This window comes from Nerophis lumbriciformis, linkage group LG11, assembly GCF_033978685.3.
Source record: "Nerophis lumbriciformis linkage group LG11, RoL_Nlum_v2.1, whole genome shotgun sequence".
NCBI lineage: Eukaryota > Metazoa > Chordata > Actinopteri > Syngnathiformes > Syngnathidae > Nerophis > Nerophis lumbriciformis.
In genome coordinates, this window is record NC_084558.2 from 41,183,358 (window position 1) to 41,203,098 (window position 19,741).

At 40.7% G+C, this 19,741-nt stretch overlaps 1 protein-coding gene across 2 annotated transcripts in view; it reads right to left on the reverse strand.

Moving 5' to 3' along the window:
* Positions 1-8,085: 8,085 nt before the first annotated feature.
* Positions 8,086-19,741, reverse strand: part of adamts14 (ADAM metallopeptidase with thrombospondin type 1 motif, 14) — a 101,230-nt gene continuing 89,574 nt past the window's right edge. For both annotated transcript variants that reach the window (XM_061966575.2, XM_061966573.2), the window contains exons 18-22: positions 16,376-16,508; positions 16,082-16,289; positions 14,660-14,789; positions 9,959-10,057; positions 8,086-9,871 (exon numbers count right to left, since the gene is read on the reverse strand). In XM_061966575.2, coding sequence (XP_061822559.2) covers positions 9,435-9,871; positions 9,959-10,057; positions 14,660-14,789; positions 16,082-16,289; positions 16,376-16,508 — 1,007 coding nt within the window. In that variant the 3' untranslated portion in view covers positions 8,086-9,434. The remainder of the gene's footprint in view (positions 9,872-9,958; positions 10,058-14,659; positions 14,790-16,081; positions 16,290-16,375; positions 16,509-19,741) is intronic.

The following is a 19,741-nucleotide window of genomic DNA, read 5'->3' on the forward strand; positions in this document are numbered from 1 at the left end:
TCAGCCGTTTTAATTTTTCGATGTAAGTATCTAATTTCACAACGTATATATCTGCGGCTTATAGTCCTTTGCGGCTAATAAAATAATGCAAAAAATGTTTCTTGTAAAACTTAGTGGTTGTGGAAAATACGGTAATTACCTCAAATTTGGCAAAGAGTTTCCATGTCGTGACCGTGTTTTGACAGCCAGGCGACGGCCATAGCGATGAGGCTTAAAGGATCCTGAGTACAGTAATCTACAGCAGTGTTTTTCAACCTTTTTGGAGCCAAGGCACATTTTTGTTTGTTGAGGCACACCACCAGCAAAAAACCTTAAACATGTAAACTCAGTAGTTACAGTAAAAAGTTGTTCTCGCAATTGTTGAATATGACTTTAAACCATAGCCAACCATGCATCAATATAGCTCTTGTCTCAAAGTAAGTGTCACGACCTGTCACATCACGCCGTGACTTATTTGGAGTTTTTTGGTGTTTTCCTCGTGTAGTGTCTTGCGTTCCTATTTTGGTGGCTTTTACTGTTTTGTTGGTATTTTCCTGTAGCAGTTTCATGCCTTCCTTCGAGCGCTATTACCCGTACCTGCTTTGTTTTAGCATTCAAGATTATTTCAGTTGTGCGGACGCTTTCCTTCTCTGTGGGGACATTGTTGATTGTCATGTCATGTACGGATGTACTTTGTGGACGTCGTCTCTGCTCCACAGTAAGTCTTTGCTGTTGTCCAGCATTCTGTTTTTGTTTACTTTGTAGCCAGTTCAGTTTTAGTTTCAGTTTCCATAGCCATCCCTAAGCTTCAATGCCTTTTTTAGGGGCACTCGCTTTTTGTTTATTTTTGGTTTAAGCCATAGTTGCCAACCTTGAGACCTCCGATTTCAGGAGGTGGAGGGGTGGGGGGTGGGGCGGGGCGTGGTTAAGAGGGGAGGAGTATATTGACAGCTAGAATTCACCAAGTCAAGTATTTCATATATATATATATATATATATATATATATATATATATATATATATATATATATATATATATATATATATATATATATACTGTATATATATATATATATATATATATATATATATATATCTACATCCTGAAAATATGCAAACAAAACTGTGTTTGGATAATTGATACTTCAAACTTGCATAAATATAACATGAATATAACATAACTTGGCTTCTGAGAGCTTAAAAATGTAATGAATAAAATGCTAAAGTTGTTGATAAACAAGCAATTATTTTAATAATTAAATATGGTCATTTTAAATGAATTATTATGATAATTTAAAATGTATTATTTCAAATATGTTTACTTTAATGTACCGGTATAATTCTATGGCTGGGTGTAATAAGGAGTCAGAAAAAATACAAAAAAATGTTTTTTGATGTTTTTAGCAAAATATAGTACAAATGTATTGAGTTATTATTTTTTTATTTTTTTAAATTAATAAATATATTTATTTTTAGGTAAGATAAACATAATAATACAATTTATCTCTAGTCTGGATGATTTAGTTCTTGTCACCCTGTTGTCCTCCCGTAGTGAAAAAAGGCTGTCCTCACTCAGGTCCGCATGGAGCTGGAGGGGGCGTGGCCTCCAGCTCCGGCTGAAAATCGGGAGATTTTCGGGAGAATATTTGTCCCGGGAGGTTTTCGAGAGAGGCGCTGAATTTCAGGAGTCTCCCGGAAAATTCGGGAGGGTTGGCAAGTATGGTTTAAGCATTAGATACGACGTTTACAAAGCAATTAACTACCGGCTGCCACCTACTGATATGGAAGAGTATTATACGGTTACTCTGCCGAGCTCTAGACAGCACCGACACTCAACAACAACACTTTATTTGCAGATTATAATTTCTGGTTTGCATAAAATATTTTTAACCCAAATAGGTGAAAGTACATAATCTCCCACGGCACACCAGACTGTATCTCACGGCACGCTAGTGTGCCGCGGCACAGTGGTTGAAAAACACTGATCTACAGTAGAACACGCTCAAGGCTACTATGTATTAGTGTAAAGTGACTATATGGCAGTGGCGGGCCGTGCGTTTCCCGCCTAGGCCTTCAGTGATGTCCGACTTCAATGATTACCTCTCAAAATACCATCATTTATGTCACCACATGACCCTTGCTGGAGAAATACTATACAGAAACACATTTACGCATTACTGGGCATTAAATCACCTCAACAGTGTACAAAACGGGCTATTTTCTGGCGCATTTAAAAATCAATAAACCTGCATCTGTCATGATCCGTGGCCCGGATCATGTTTTTGTTATTTTCTGTTAGTTTTGGACTCCCTTAGTTCCTGTTGTTGTGCACCCTTGAGTTTGTTTAGTTACCTTGGCTACTTATTATTTTCACCTGCCTCTGATTGGTGTTCGGGACGCTCAACTGTTCCCCGACAACTAATCAGAGGCTTTATTTAAGACTGCGGTCGGCCTAGCTTCTTTGTTTGCTTATGCTACAGTTATGTGAGTATTCCTTGTTTTTTTGCCTATGCTAAGTGTTAGCATTTGCTTCGAGTGCGATCGGCACATTTTTCCTCTGGCTTATTTGCTGCTGATTATCGGTCCTGCTAAACACCGACATTTATTTAATAATACCACATTAACATTTGACAACCAAACAATTACACAAAGCGACTCAGTAAAGAATCTGGGTATTATCTTCGACCCAACTCTCTCCTTTGAGTCACACATTAAGAGTGTTACTAAAACGGCCTTCTTTCATCTCCGTAATATCGCTAAAATTCGTTCCATTTTGTCCACTAGCGACGCTGAGATCATTATTCATGCGTTCGTTACGTCTCGTCTCGATTACTGTAACGTATTATTTTCGGGTCTCCCTATGTCTAGCATTAAAAGATTACAGTTGGTACAAAATGCGGCTGCTAGACTTTTGACAAGAACAAGAAAGTTTGATCATATTACGCCTATACTGGCTCACCTGCACTGGCTTCCTGTGCACTTAAGATGTGACTTTAAGGTTTTACTACTTACGTATAAAATACTACACGGTCTAGCTCCAGCCTATCTTGCCGATTGTATTGTACCATATGTCCCGGCAAGAAATCTGCGTTCAAAGAACTCCGGCTTATTAGTGATTCCCAGAGCCCAAAAAAAGTCTGCGGGCTGTAGAGCGTTTTCTATTCGGGCTCCAGCACTATGGAATGCCCTCCCGGTAACGGTTAGAGATGCTACCTCAGTAGAAACATTTAAGTCCCATCTCAAAACTCATTTGTATACTCTAGCCTTTGAATAGCCCCCCTTTTTTTTAGACCAGTTGATCTGCCGTTTCTTTTCTTTTCTCCTCTGCTCCCCCCTATCCCTTGTGGAAGGGGAGACACACAGATCCGGTGGCCATGGATGGGGTGCTGGCTGTCCGGGGTCGGGACCCGGGGTGGACCGCTCGCCTGTATATCGGTTGGGAACATCTCTGCGCTGCTGACCCGTCTCCGCTCGGGATGGTTTCCTGCTGACCCCACTGTGGACTGGACTCTTACTGATATGCTGGATCCACTATGGACTGGACTCTCACAATATTATGTTAGACCCACTCGACATCCATTGCATTCGGTCTCCCTAGAGGGGGGGGGGGTTACCCACATATGCGGTCCTCTCCAAGGTTTCTCATAGTCATTCACATCGACGTCCCACTAGGGTGAGTTTTTCCTTGCCCTTATGTGGGCTATACCGAGGATGTCGTTGTGGCTTGTGCAGCCCTTTGAGACACTTGTGATTTAGGGCTATATAAATAAACATTGATTGATTGATTGATTGATTATTTTCAGTTTTTGGTACTTGTTTGAGTTCTACAAATAAATCATGTTCCTACCTGCACGTCCTGTCCGGAGTGGTCCGTTTGCATCCCGGGGGAACGAACCTCGCAGCAAGCTGCGACCCTTCGCACGTGACAGCATCAGCAATGAAAACATATCTTGGGTGGTACTGTCAAAATTAAAATGTGAAAAAATATATTAAAAGTGACAAAAATAAAGAAATAAAATATTTGAACTCACATTTTGAAGCACCCATTCGACGGCCGTATAAGCCAGTGGTACCGCTCGTAGTCGGCTGATTCGAGTAGAAATGGCGGGCATTTCCCCATTTCATCGCTGGCATCGTCTCACAAGATGTGGTTTCTCTTTAAATATCCTTCTTGAAAATGGCCTTGCAAATATATATATCTGCCACCTAATCAACGTTTTGTTCTCCTTCTTTGTGGGTAAACACTTCCTGCTTCCTGCTAAGTTGCAACATGTGATTGGATACTCACTTTGGAATGGCAAGTGAGTATCCAATCATAGTCTCGTTAACATCAGGCTACCTAGATAGGCTTCTGACAACAACTCGTGATCTGATTGGCTATCAAAACTTTCAATCAACTGTATGTGCCCGCTTACTTACAGTGGATAGACGCCTGCATTGTTGATTCTGAAGGCCTCGGACAGATTTGGTACAGCATGGCAACATAAGCTAGCTGAATTCTGATTGGATAAAAACTATAATCTTAAGGAGCATAATATGACATGAAGAGAATATGAATACTTTTAGATACTTAGGGAAAGTAAATTAAAAAATACTTTTATCTGTAATTATGATCATGATTTCTGGTTATGTTAGGCCAGCAGAGAAGGCCTTGCTGGCCCTGACGGCACACCACTGTAGTGTATGGGTGTTATTCACGTTTGGTAAGCTCTAGCAATGTTGAAAAAAGCAAATCTAGATGGTTGTAAACAGTTTTTTATACTCTAACTTTGAAAATATTTGATTTATTACAAATAATAAAAATGTGATTATCTATATCAGTGTTTTTCAACCTTTTTTGAGCCAAGGCACATTTTTTGTGTTGAAAAAATCCGGAGGCACACCACCAGCAGACATTATTAAAAACACGAAACTCAATTGGCAGTAAAAAGTCGTTGTCGCAATTGTTGGGTATGACTTTAAACCATAACCAATCATGCATCAATATAGCTCTTATCTCAAAGTGCTGTCACACTTGTCACATCACCCCCTGACTTATTTGGAGTTTATTGCTGTTTTCCTGTGTGTAGTGTTTTAGTTCTTGTCTTGCGCTCCTATTTTGGTGGATTTTTCTCTTTTTTTGCTGTTTTCCTGTAGCAGTTTCATGTTTTCCTTTGAGCGATATTTCCCGCATCTACTTTGTTTTAGCAATCAAGAAGATTTTAGTTGTTTTTATCCTTCTTTGTGGGGACATTGTCGATTGTCATGTCATGTTCGGATGTACTTTGTGGACGCCGTCTTTGCTCCACAGTAAGTCTTTGCTGTCGTCCAGCATTCTGTTTTTGTTTACTTTGTAGCCAGTTCAGTTTTAGTTTCGTTCTGCATAGCCATCCCTAAGCTTTACTTACTTTTCTTAGGGGCACTCACCTTTTGTTTATTTTTGGTTTAAGCATTAGACTCAATTTTACCTGCACACTGCCTCCCGCTGTTAGCTAACGGCTGCCACCTACTGATATGGAAGAATATAACACAGTTACTCTGCCGAGCTCTAGACAGCACTATAATTACTGGTTTGCAAAAAATATTGTTAACCCAAATAGGTGAAATTAGATAATCTCCCATGGCACACCAGACTGTATCTCACGGCACACTAGTGTACCGCGGCACAGTGGTTGAAAACACTGATCTATATTATTAACCGCGATAAACAAGGGAATACTGCGTACATTTTTTTTTGGCCCAATGTATCTATGTATGTACATATTTTTGTCCTCGTTCACCTATACACAGAATTGTAGCACTTACTAAGCCATATGCAGTTTTTGAAATGCACATTTAAAAAAAAGGTTCAAGAAATAACACAAACCTTTTTTTTCCCAGTTTTTTTTAGACATGTTTGTTTTTCTTTTAATGTTCTCCGTACCACTTAAAAATTCAATAAATATTAACATTTAAAGCTTTCATCACCAACGTACAGTATATACAAGAACTATACAATAAACATGGCGTTGTTATACACTGCGAGGCGGGAATGGCGTCACGATAACAGCAACTGCACTTCCCGGCTGCGAACACACATACACACACACACACGAACACACGCACACACGCACACACACACACTCCGCTCTTAATATTATCATTATTATTTTGCATGTTATTTTTTTTCCTAATGGGGAGGAATTTACACTATTTACATTATTATCAGAAAAATATATATCAGTAACAAAAAGAAATATTGTTCTGATGGTTTTAAAGCATAAGTGATCTTCCACCGATGTGTATCGACAGTGGACTTGGATAGCTAAAAAATATATATATATATATATATATTAATCCCCAAAATTGGATTTGGAAACCAAAAACAAAAAAGAGCACCAAGTACGGAGAAGCTATGATGCTTCCTGCCAGGGGTGATGACTGTGGAGGCCACTTATTATTTAGGATATTATGGACTTTAATGAAGTAATAAGCGATAAAACACTATTACATACCTCCAAGTTTCCTTTTGCTTTTAGGCTAAATTACTCAAAAATTATCTGATAATAAAATATTACCGTTAAATGTCCTAAAAAAAAAAAATCAAGAATTATTTTTTTTAAATTTCAGATAATGCAGTTTTATTTGTAACACTTCATAATTTCTTTGATTCACAATGGTAACGCTAAATACTAGGGCTGCGAATCTTTGGGTGTCCCACGATTCTATTCAATATCGATTCTTGGGGTCACGATTCGATTATAAATCGATTTTTTCCGATTCAACGCGATTCAAAAACGATATTTTTTTTATTCAAAACAATTCTCTATTCATTCAATACATAGGATTTCAGCAGGATCTACCCCAGTCTGCTGACATGCAAGCAGAGTAGTAGATTTTTGTAAAAAGCTTTTGTAATTTCAAAGGACAATGTTTTGTCAACTGATTGCAATAATGTAAATTTGTTTTGACTATTAAATGAACCAAAAATATGACTTATTTTATCTTTGTGAAAATATTGGACACAGTGTGTTGTCAAGCTTATGAGATGCGATGCAAGTGTAAGCCACTGTGACACTATTGTTCTCTTTTTTTTTTTTTATAAATGTCTAATGATAATGTCAATGAGGGATTTTTAATCACTGCTATGTTGAAATTGTTACTAATATTGATACTGTTGTTGATAATATTAATTTTTGTTTCACTACTTTTGGATTGTTCTGTGTCGTGTTTGTGTCTCCTCTCAATTGCTCTGTTTATTGCAGTTCTGAGTGTTGCTGGGTCGGGTTTGGTTTTGGAATTGGATTGCATTGTTATGGTATTGCTGTGTATTGTTTTGTTGGATTGATTAATAAAAAATAAAAAAATAAAAAAATAAAAAAATAAAATCGATTTTTGAAAAACGAGAATCGATACTGAATCGTACAACGTGAAAATGGCGATTTGAATTCGAATCGATTTTTTCCCACACCTCTACTAAATACCTCATTAAAAGGTCCAACAAGAAAGTTTATAGCATTTAAAAATATTCCTATATCATGTGACTGTGTATTAAAAGCAAATTCTGAGACTTAAAGGGGAACATTATCACCAGACCTATGTAAGCCTCAATAAATACCTGGATGTTGCAGAAAAAAGACCATATATTTTTTTTAACCGATTTCCGAACTCTAAATGGGTGAATTTTGGCGAATTAAACGCCTTTCTAATATTCGCTCTCGGAGCAATGACGTCACAACGTGACGTCACATCGGGAAGCAATCCGCCATTTTCTCAAACACCGAGTCAAATCAGCTCTGTTATTTTCCGTTTTTTCGACTGTTTTCCGTACCTTGGAGACATCATGCCTCGTCGGTGTGTTGTCGGAGGGTGTAACAACACGAACAGGGACGGATTCAAGTTGCACCAGTGGCCCAAAGATGCGAAAGTGGCAAGAAATTGGACGTTTGTTCCGCACACTTTACCGACGAAAGCTATGCTACGACAGAGATGGCAAGAATGTGTGGATATCCTGCGACACTCAAAGCAGATGCATTTCCAACGATAAAGTCAAAGAAATCTGCCGCCAGACCCCCATTGAATCTGCCGGAGTGTGTGAGCAATTCAGGGACAAAGGGCCTCGGTAGCACAGCAAGCAATGGCGGCAGTTTGTTCCCGTAGACGAGCGAGCTAAACCCCCTGGATGTCTTGGCTCACACCGTCCCTTAAACTGGACGGATCAGCTTTCAGGAAAAGAGCGCGGATGAGGGTATGTCTACAGAATATATTAATTGATGAAAATTGGGCTGTCTGCACTCTCAAAGTGCATGTTGTTGCCAAATGTATTTCATATGCTGTAAACCTAGTTCATAGTTGTTAGTTTCCTTTAATGCCAAACAAACACATACCAATCGTTGGTTAGAAGGCGATCGCCAAATTCGTCCTCACTCTCTCCCGTGTCGCTGGCTGTCGTGTCGTTTTCGTCGGTTTCGCTTGCATACGGTTCAAACCGATGTGGCTCAATAGCTTCAGTTTCTTCTTCAATTTCGTTTTCGCTACCTGCCTCCACACTACAACCATCCGTTTCAATACATTCGTAATCTGTTGAATCGCTTAAGCCGCTTAAATCCGAGTCTGAATCCGAGCTAATGTCGCTATAGCTTGCTGTTCTTTCCGTCATGTTTGTTTGTGTTGGCTTCACTATGTGACGTCACAGGAAAATGGACGGGTGTTTATAACGATGGTTAAAATCAGGCACTTTGAAGCTTTTTTTAGGGATATTGCGTGATGGGTAAAATTTTGAAAAAAACTTCGAAAAATATAATAAGCCACTGGGAACTGATTTTTAATGGTTTTAACCATTCTGAAATTGTGATAATGTTCCCCTTTAAAACAATTCACGCATTCATTTTAATGAATGTTGCTGGGTCGGGTTTGGTTTTGGAATTAAAATTGTATTATTATTGTATTATTGTGTATTATTTTGTTGGACTGATTAATAATAATAATATAAAAAAATAAAAAAAAGATTTTTAGCTACATTACTTTTTTTTAATCTATTTTTTCTGCATTTCCATGAGGTTTTTGAGATCTTTTAAGTGCAAAAATATGTTGGAATAACTATAAGCTTTAGCCTTACTGGCTGGGTCCACCAAAGATTTTTGAAAATGGAGATACATGCGTCTGTATTTGACATGAAAGGTCCATAAATTACCTGAGTGGCATAGACTAGCCTCCACAGTCGACACGGCTAACACCTCCCGCCTGTTCACCACGCGAGTTCACTAGTAGTTCTGATGCACTTGCGGAGGAAAAACAGCAACAATTGTCCACAGAAACAAACACGGAGGAAGCAATACAGTCGTCACATTATTTTTTGCTCTTCGAGTTTACAGCACCTTTGCGTTTGTATCGTCTCTGGAGCGCCGACGACAGCGCTTGGCCCTCGCTCTTTCGGAGGTTGGTTGAGGTAATCGCCCGTCTGCTCAAAGTCCACTGGAGGAAAAAGTGAGGTGATGCTACGCGGCCCCGCGAGCGGAGTCCCTCTCGGATCCTAAGCGGTCCCTTTTTGACTTTAGCGGGCCTAAAGTGCTGTTGGGCCTGCGCTCCTTGGAGGCTGTCGGCGGCGCTGGAGGTAGAAGAGGCACCGGGTCGCTGCCGCCTGTGGTGGTCGAGGCGACGGTGGTCAACGCCGCGGCGGGGGTGGTGGAGCGCGTCCGTCGGCTGGCGCTTTTAGTGGTTTGCAGTGGAATCCGGGTGGCAGTAGGTAGAGAGGACTGGTGGGCAGCCAGGTGGGAAGACGTGGACGTCTGAGGTTCTTCTGAGGTGGGAAGTGGACTGGTGAGGTTTTTGCTGCAAGATTCACAGCAAAGCTTATTATATCCAGGGATGGAACAATAGCGAGCCAGGACCTCCATTTGACAGAAAATCGATTTATCTCCCTGGCAAGCCTCGTCTAGGATGACCGGGAGGAGGAGGGAGTATGATTAAAAAAAGTTTCTACGGTAAATAATAAAGATTGATTTTTTCTGGAAAGGCTTACTTGAGGTGACTTTAATGACAGGGTTGTTGGGAGCTCTTTGATGCAAGGCTTCGTCTTTGACGGTGGAGTTGTCCATGCTGAGAGGGGGCGATGCTTGTCCTGGGGAGACAGAAGACAAATGTTGGTCTTAACTGTGCAAAACAAGCTCAAAAGGGGCTCACAAACTATCCATCCATCCATCCATCTTCTTCCGCTTATCCGAGGTCGGGTCGCGGGGGCAGCAGCCTAAGCAGGGAAGACCAGATTTCCCTCTCCCCAGCCACTTCGTCCAGCTCTTCCCGTGGGACCCCGAGGCGTTCCCAGGCCAGCCGGGAGACATAGTCTTCCCAACGTGTCCTGGGTCTTCCCCGCGGCCTCCTACCGGTCGGACGTGCCCTAAACACCTCCCTAGGGAGGCGCTCGGGTGGCATCCTGACCAGATGCCCGAACCACCTCATCTGGCTCCTCTCGATGTGGAGGAGCAGCGGCTTTACTTTGAGCTCCCCCCGGATGGCAGAGCTTCTCACCCTATCTCTAAGGGAGAGCCCCGCCACCCGGCGGAGGAAACTCATTTCGGCCGCTTGTACCCGTGATCTTGTCCTTTCGGTCATAACCCAAAGCTCATGACCATAGGTGAGGATGGGAACGTAGATCGACCGGTAAATTGAGAGCTTTGCCTTCCGGCTCAGCTCCTTCTTCACCACAACGGATCGATACAGCGTCCGCATTACTGAAGACGCCGCACCGATCCGCCTGTCGATCTCACGATCCACTCTTCCCTCACTCGTGAACAAGACTCCGAGGTACTTGAACTCCTCCACTTGGGGCAAGATCTCCTCCCCAACCCGGAGATGGCACGCTACCCTTTTCCGGGCGAGAACCATGGACTCGGACAAACTACAAAACCCCAAAACTAGTGAAGATGGCACATTGTGTAAATCATAAATAAATAGCTCGGTTGGTAGAGTGGCCGTGCCAGCAACTTTAGGGTTCCAGGTTTAATCCCCGCTTCCGCCATCCTAGTCACTGCCGTTATGTCCTTGGGCAAGACACTTTACCCACCTGCTCCCAGTGCCACCCACACTGGTTTAAATGTAACTTAGATATTGGGTTTCACTATGTAAAGCGCTTTGAGTCACTCGAGAAAAAACGCTATATAAATATAATTCATCCATCCATCCATCCATTTTCTACCGCTTGTCCCTTTTGGGGACGCGGGGGGTCGCTGGAGCCTATCTCAGCTGCATTCGGACGGTAGGCGGGGTTCACCCTGGACAAGTCGCCACCTCATATTCACTTCACTTTAAATCCCTTTCAACTTATATTCAATTGAATAGACTGCAAAGACAAGATAGTTAATGTTTGAACTGAGAAACAAATTTTTTTTTTGGCAAATAATCATTAACTTAGAATTTAATGGCAGAATTCTTACCACTGTGTTACATGGCCTTTCCTTTTAACAACACTCAGTAAACATTTGGGAACTGAGGAGACCAATTCTTGAAGCTTTTCAAGTGGAATTCTTTCCCATTCTTGCTTGATGTACAGCTTAAGTTGTTCAACAGTCCGGGGTCTCCATTGTGGTATTTTAGGCTTCATATTGCGCAACACATTTTCAATGGGAAACAGGTCTGGACTACAGGCAGGCCAGTCTAGTACCCGCACTCTTTTACTACGAAGCCACGCTGTTGTAACACTTGGCTTGGCATTCTCTTGCTGAAATAAGCAGGGGCGTCCTTGATAACGTTGCTTGGATGGCAACATATGCTGCTCCAAAACCTGTATGTACCTTTCAGCATTAATGGTGCCTTCACAGATGTGTAAGTTACTCATGCCTTGGGCACTAATACACCCCCATACCATCACAGATGCTGGCTTTTCAACTTTGCGCTTATAACAATCCGGATGGTTCTTTTCCTCTTTGTTCCGGAAGACACGACGTCTACAGTTTCCAAAAACAATTTGAAATGTGGACTCGTCAGACCACAGAACACTTTTACACTTTGCATCAGTTCATTATAGATGCGCTCGGACCCAGCAAAGCCGGCGGTGTTTCTGGGTGTTGTTGATAAATGGCTTTGGCTCTGCATATTAGAGTTTTAACTTGCACTTACAGATGTAGCGACCAACTGTAGTTACTGACAGTGGTTTTCTGAAGTGTTCCTGAGCCCATGTGGTGATATCCTTTACACACTGATGTCGCTTTATGATGCACTACCGCCTGAGGGATCGAAGGTCCGTAATATCATCGCTTACATCCCTTTTTAACTCTGGTCCTGTTCATTTAGTCTGGTGTGAACACCGTAAACCAATACGGATGTGGATAACATCCGGACAAGTGTTCTCTCTACAAATATGGTCAGACCATAGAGTAGGAGTCGGTTAGTAGTATCCCAGGACATTGATATGACGTTGATTATACATACATGTCCTTTAAAACTGACTTTGAAACAACCTTGCAAAATTATTTGTAAATTATAAGTTATGTCTAACGTTGGATCCACGTTGCTGGTTGGGGAATAACCAAATGTCCGCGGTCCACGGTGGTTTAGGGAGGGATCTGTGCTCTTTTCATCCGACGCAAAAAGTGCATGCGCTGCTGAGCTCTTCTTATGCAGTATAATTGGTTAGTACTTATTTTTTTAATCAGCCTGAACTAAGCCAGTGTGTATTGAATATGACTAAAATCAAGAGTAAAATGAATAATTCAGTGTGGATATTTGAGTGGGCCCCGGTCCCCTCTGTAGAGAAAAGGTTGGTCCCCAAAGTCAAAACAGTTAACAACCCCTCGAATACTACATACTAGGGTTGTCCAATATTTTGGTACCGGTACCAAATTGTATTTCGATACTTTTCGATACTTTTGTGGGGACCATAAAAAATTGCATTATTGGCTTTATTTTAACAAAAAATCTTACGGTACCCCCATTGAATCTGCCGGAGTGTGTGAGCAATTCAAGGACAAAGGTCCTCGGTAGCACGGCAAGCAATTGGCGGCAGTTTGTTCCCGCAGACGAGCGAGCTAAACCCCCTGGATGTCTTGGCTCACACCGTCCCGAAGATGATCAAGAGAATAATATCGACCCTAGCTTCCCTGGCCTGCTGACATGAGGGTATGTCTCCAGAATATATTAATTGATGAAAATTGGGCTGTCTGCACTCTCAAAGTGCATGTTGTTGCCAAATGTATTTCATATGCTGTAAACCTAGTTCATAGTTGTTAGTTTCCTTTAATGCCAAACAAACACATACCAATCGTTGGTTAGAAGGCGATCGCCGAATTCGTCCTCGATTTCTCCCGTTTCGCTGGCTGTCGTGTCGTTTTCGTCGGTTTCGCCGGTTTCGCTTGCATACGGTTCAAACCGATTTGGCTCAATAGCATCAGTTTCTTCTTCAATTTCGTTTTCGCTACCTGCCTCCACACTACAACCATCCGTTTCAATACATTCGTAATCTGTTGAATCGCTTAAGCCGCTGAAATCCGAGTCCGAATCCGAGCTAGTGTCGCTATAGCTTGCTGTTCTTTCCGCCATGTTTGTTTGTGTTAGCTTCACTATGTGACGTCACAGGAAAATGGAAGGGTGGTTAAAATCAGGCACATTGAAGCTTTTTTTAGGGATATTGCGTGATGGGTAAAATTTTGAAAAAAACTTCGAAAAATATAATAAGCCACTGGGAACTGATTTTTAAAGGTTCTAACAATTCTGAAATTGTGATAATGTTCCCCTTTAATAATCAAATGTAAATAATCAAATGTAGATATTTTTCTTATGCCTTCTGATCTCTCTCTCTCTCTCTTTCTATGTCCACTACTTGCTGTACATATCCTACCAAGTCAGACCTACACTGTTTCAATATCCATTTCTCTGTTCTCAATTGTTGATGACTGATGATAACAACCAAACCTAACCCCCCCCCTCCACACCCCGGATTGTAAATAATGTAAATAATTCAATGTATACACCCTGATGATTATCTTGTGTGATGACTGTATTATGATGATATTATATATGATAGTATATATCTGTATCATGAATCAATTTAAGTGGACCCCGACTTAAACAAGTTGAAAAACTTATTTGGGTGTTACCATTTAGTGGTCAATTGTACGGAATATGTACTTCACTGTGCAACTTACTAATAAAAGTCTCAATCCATCAATCAAAGATATCCTCAAAATTGCATAATCATAATTAAAATCATTAATGACTTGCAAAAAAATGTGTTGCAAAGTCCAGCGTGTTTTGCTTGATGGCCGCCATGTTTTCCGACTATACTTGCTAGAATTATACACTCATGTGCTTATCAATCAACTAAAATTGTATATCAAATTTCTCGGTGATTCGGCTAAACAAGCTACATTTTGGTAAAGCTGAGTGAGAAATTTCAAGTCAGTCCAATACAGTAGAAGTGCATGTTTAGGCAAATGTCCACCTTTTTGTGTGCAGCCCTTCAAGAAGAGAAGTGCACAGAATCAAATGTGGACAAAGTAGGACAACTGGACCAATTTGGCCCGCACAAACAACACCGACAGGCGTTCCATATATCATTACAGCTCACTTAATTTTCTCCCCATCAGTTGTATCATAATCAACTCTGAAACCGTTCTCTCTGAAACCAATCAACTCCATTACGGACTCCACTTCATGAGGTACAGGAAATATGAAAAAGTAAGTGGAGTTGTGCATTGCCAATGAGGCTCAGTGTGCCTCCATCAATTACCTGGACAAGGGCTAATCTTGCAAATGAGGACCGTCTCCGGCTTGTCGCCCTCACAGTCGCCTGCGGTGTTGTTGCTGGTCTTGCACACCACCTGCCTTTGCTGGATGCCCTCCCCGCAGGAGACCGAGCACTATCACATCACATAAAAATAGATGTTAATTGAACTCTGATGAATTGAGTGACAAATGGATGACATATAAAGCGTCAGGGCACAAAGGTACTGGATTGGACATATGTGGAACTTTTTCATCAAGCAGTCAGTGCTCTAACAACCAGAATATAGCCTATCTGTGGCACCTGATGTTTTTGTCGGTTGGAAGGTGTCAATTCACTGCAAAAACTGAAATCTAAGTAAGATTAAATGTCTCAAATAAGGGTGATATTTGCTTATTTTCTGTCTGATAAGATAATTCTTCTCACTAAGCAGATTGTATTTGTTTTAAGGGTTTTGGTCCAAAATTATCTCAGTAAGATATTACAGCTTGTAGCTGAGATTTTATGACCTATATTGAGTAAAACATGCTTGAAACTAGAATATCAACTGTTGCAAAGCTGTGTCATCAACACTCACAAGTATAAAAGTACTTTTTTAAAGTAATAATTTCTTATTTCAAGCATGAAAAAAAAAATCATGACTTTGACACAATTGTGTCTCATATTAAAACAGATGACAGCCAAATTGACTTTGCTGTATTATTTTTAATGAAACAATAGAAAATACGTACTCATATAGTAGTGCAGTTGTTATTAGTGAGAATATACTTATTTTAAGGTATTTCTGGGTGCATTGAGGTTAGCTAATTTTACTTGTTTTGGAAAGTCTTGACAAGCCAAATTTTCTTGTTCTATTGGCAGATCATTTTGCTTAGTTCAAATAAAATTCCCCTAATTTTGTATTTTTTTTTTCTTGTTTTTGAACACTGACTTTTTGCAGTGTATAAGTTGGCACTGTAAGAGTTTTCTATTCAACACTCTAGCAGTCAGTAATCCAACATTCATTTTTTAAGACCATTTTTAAAGTACTTAGTTAGTAGTACCTGGTTTTGAAAATTAAAAAACGTGTCTATTGTGATTGGGTAGTGTTCATTTAAACAGCTTTTGACTCATCTGGGAGAAGTTTCTAGTCCGCACTCTAGCGGTCAGCATTTATAACAAGAAATGTTTACCCAAAAATAAAAAACATATATTTAGCCAATTTATTGTAGTACCTCGTGGTGTATGTTTTTTCCCAATTAAAAAATGTCCACTATGAGTAGGTAGTGACTGTTCAGTTCAACAGCTTTTGACCCATCCAGGATGGAAGAGTATCTGGTCAGCATAATCTAGGTCCAGTCAGCACTCTAGCAGTCAGTTTTAAGCATTTATCTACAGTATGAATATACAGTATAGCATTATAGCAAGAAGTAGTCGTGTTTGGCTTACCTGAGACCATGCCCCAGTCCTCCACTGTGCAGGACATGCCGTGTTATTACAGATCCTCCTGGGCTCCGGCCTGTCCTCGGCGCAGTGTTTGCTGTGGACGGGCCGGTTGGTGCCATTGTGCAGCGCCTGCATGCACTGCACCACCCTAGTCTGGTAGCCCTGCTTCCCGCATGTCTTGCTGCACGCACTCCACTCGTCCACCACCCACCTGTCCAGCGACAGAGAACCTCCTCGTTGGTTCTGTCCAAGGCTATTCCATGTGCATTTATCACAGCCCGGCCAGGGCTCACTTACGTTGGCTGGCTGCACTCCTGGATGTTGCAACGCTTGCGGATGGGTTTGGGCTTCTTGCTGGTCTCGCAAAAGTTGCGATGGACCAAGCGGCTGTCACTCTTCCTCTTGCATCCATGTTTTGTGTACTGTATGCCTGTAAGGAGGAAGAAATTTGATTTAAACCATGGTACACTAAAAAAAGCTGTGAAGTGAGCAATGGCCCGTGGTCTAATAGGGTTCTTAAAAAATATCAATTGGGTTAGTTTTATCCAAGAGGAGACTGAGGGCATTGTGAAATCGGGACAGTAGTATAATAGTTTGGCTATGTGTTTATTTCTGTCATTTCTAGCCCCATTGTCTTAAATGTGCTTGACTGGTACCTCATAATACCAGGTTTTGTTCATAGAAAAGCCTCAATTGCGAATAGACCGGAATAGATACCGTTCAGTTCAATAACTTCCAATCTTCAGGCATGGCTTTTCTATGAGATTTGCAAGATTTGCTGCACTTTTTCTTTACCAGACTTCATCCAAACATGCCTATTTACGGACCTTGCATTGTGAACTAGGGAACAAGTCCCTTCCAATATCTCTTGACACTTCTGGGAAGACTTTATGCAAGATTTCAAATGTGTGAGACCTGAGATAGGTCCCAGTTCTGCCCTAATCTCAGTTTGAGCTCTTCCTAAATGTGTTTGATGGCCTTCTTCTAGGGTTCTACATCTCTATGTGATGGCCGATTAGGTACGCATCTAGATGCATGTGTTATAACACGATTAAAAAACAATATATTTGAAAAAACATAACGATGTGATAAGATTCGATACACCGTATAAGCGATTTGATACGGTCTATGAAAGATTTGATTCTATGGATAACATTTGTTGATGGACATATTCTTTTTTTTACAGCACAAAAGAACAAAACCATTCTTTCATGTGCATATGCTTTTCGTCATGTTAGAGGATGAATAGTTGGGACCTTGGCACTAAGCGCTCAGAGTAGATCTGTCCAAGCCAAGTCTATGAGCATGAACTGATGAAAACTACCTGGACAAAAGGCCAAACATTAAGTGATCTGTTGAATGCCATGAACCTGGAATGAGAACACCACAGGCACATTGATCTTCCAATATAAAAATGTACATTCTATAAAAATGACATGCGAGCAGTATTTTCAAATTTGTAAAACACAACATATTGTATAAACCCAAAGATCCTGTACAACAGAATCACATGTTGAATATATTTATTTTTAGACACGGACCAAAAAAAGACCTGCTGAATACATTTTTTTCATATTTTTGTTTGATTAGATGATATAAAAATGATCAAATTTAATGTATAGATAAAAAGGAATAGAAGTCTTGGCTTTCAGTCCAATCATTGAAAAGTAAATAGCCGGTGTAATTTAAGCTGCTCTTAGAATGAAGTCAACTTGTCAAAGGTTTGAAGACTTAATTTCCCCTTGTTGACAAGATGGATGATGACATGCTGATTCTAGAGGTCCAAAAATCAAAAAAACCTTTTACAGGCTAATTGGGGACCTCAGAGGGGCCTTTCTGCAGAGCAAAACTGTCGCATTTTCCACGTCACAGACACCCACGGGTAGGAATTGATGGGTGGTGAAGCACGGAGACGGTCCGTTGTGTTGCCGTTCAACAGCCGTTTTGTATCTCGTGAAAATCCGGGGTAATTATTTAGCGGGCAGCCTTGGCTCTCGCGTTGTTTCAAAAGGTCCCTATTATGCAAAAACAACTTTTCTTGCCTATTGGTACCTGCCAGAGGTGTGGACTCGAGTCACATGACTTGGACTCGAGTCAGACTCGAGTCATGAATTTGATGACTTTAGACTCGACTTGACAAAATGTAAAAAGACTTGCAACTCGACTTAGACTTTAACATCAATGACTTGTGACTTCACTTGGACTTGAGCCTTTTGAATTGACATGACTTGACATGACTTGCTACTTTCCCCAAAACCCAAAGATGAAAAAGTTATTCGGGAGCACTCCGTATTTTTCATTGTGTACTTGTCTATCAGCGTTGCGTGTGTCAGCTGGTGTGGTCTCAGTACAACAGCCAATCAAATTAGATCTACTTTGTTTTCATCACACAGCATTCATCCAATCAAATTGCAGGACAACCAACGAAGAAGACATGTCCAAACCACACGCCAGTGAACAAAAAATGATACCTAAAATAATTTTGTTTGGGTATAAAAATTACGAGGTGGTCAACACAAAACGGTTTGCAGTATGCAACACATGCGGTTCGAAAATTACTGATGGAGAGGCAACAACTTCCAACTTCGTCCGGCATTTGAAGTTGCACAAAGAACGGTAAGTTTTGAATGTAAGATAACGTTTATTGGCTAAGTAACGTGACTTTTATTTGCTGTGTAGTTAAATCAGTGAGGCTGTAAACTCACTGCTAACGTTATAACGTTATTGCAAACACGGGAATCTGTTGCAGTTCACTACCTTATTCATACTTTTTGTTCAGTGATTTTTTTTAAGCAGGGTTACGTTAGTCAATATATCACACGTAACGTTAGACGGCGGTCAGCAGCACCGCGTATTTTAGCCACCTAAAAAAAGACAAAAATAGTAAAATAAAGGTCAGTTAAAATGTATACTATATTATGAATATGTGTACCGTTTTAGCTAGCTTTCTGACATACTGTTGGTTGTTTCCCTCAGTGGTCCCCAACCACCGGGCCACGGCCCGGTACTGGTCCGTGGATCGATTGGTATCGGGCCGCACAAGAAATAATTTTTTTTTTTCTTTTTTTAATTAAATCAACATAAAAAACACAAGATACACTTACAAGTAGTGCACCAACCCAAAACAACTCTCTCCCCCCTTTTGTTCTGGGCATTGAACATGAAGACTCTTCCTTCACTGTTCCGAGTGGCCATGAGAGTCTTGGCAGTGCCTGCCTCCAGTGCTCCAGTGGAGCGAGTTTTCAGCCATGGTGGCATCATACTACGCCCCCATCGTGCACAAATGACTGACAGACTCTTGGCTAATTTGGTCTTTTGCAAATGCAATGCAGCATAGGGCCCTGACATATAAAAAGTACAACTTTTTTGTTATGTTCACGTATATGTCATGTTTTTTCAATGTTAACACTTTTGTACAAATAAGTACATTTGCACTTTATTTTTCAATGTGTTTGTTCTGTAAAGGAATGAGTTAATGTTTAAAATGACTGGTTAATAGTGCTATTATAAAGTGCAATGTCAGCACAATTTTCTTTCCTGCAATTTAAAATGCACTTGTTTTAATAAATAAATACAGCGTTTGAAAAGCATACACAATCTGTGTTAATATATTAGTCTGTGGTTAAAAGGACTTGAAAGGACTCGAAACTCAAAATGCAGGAC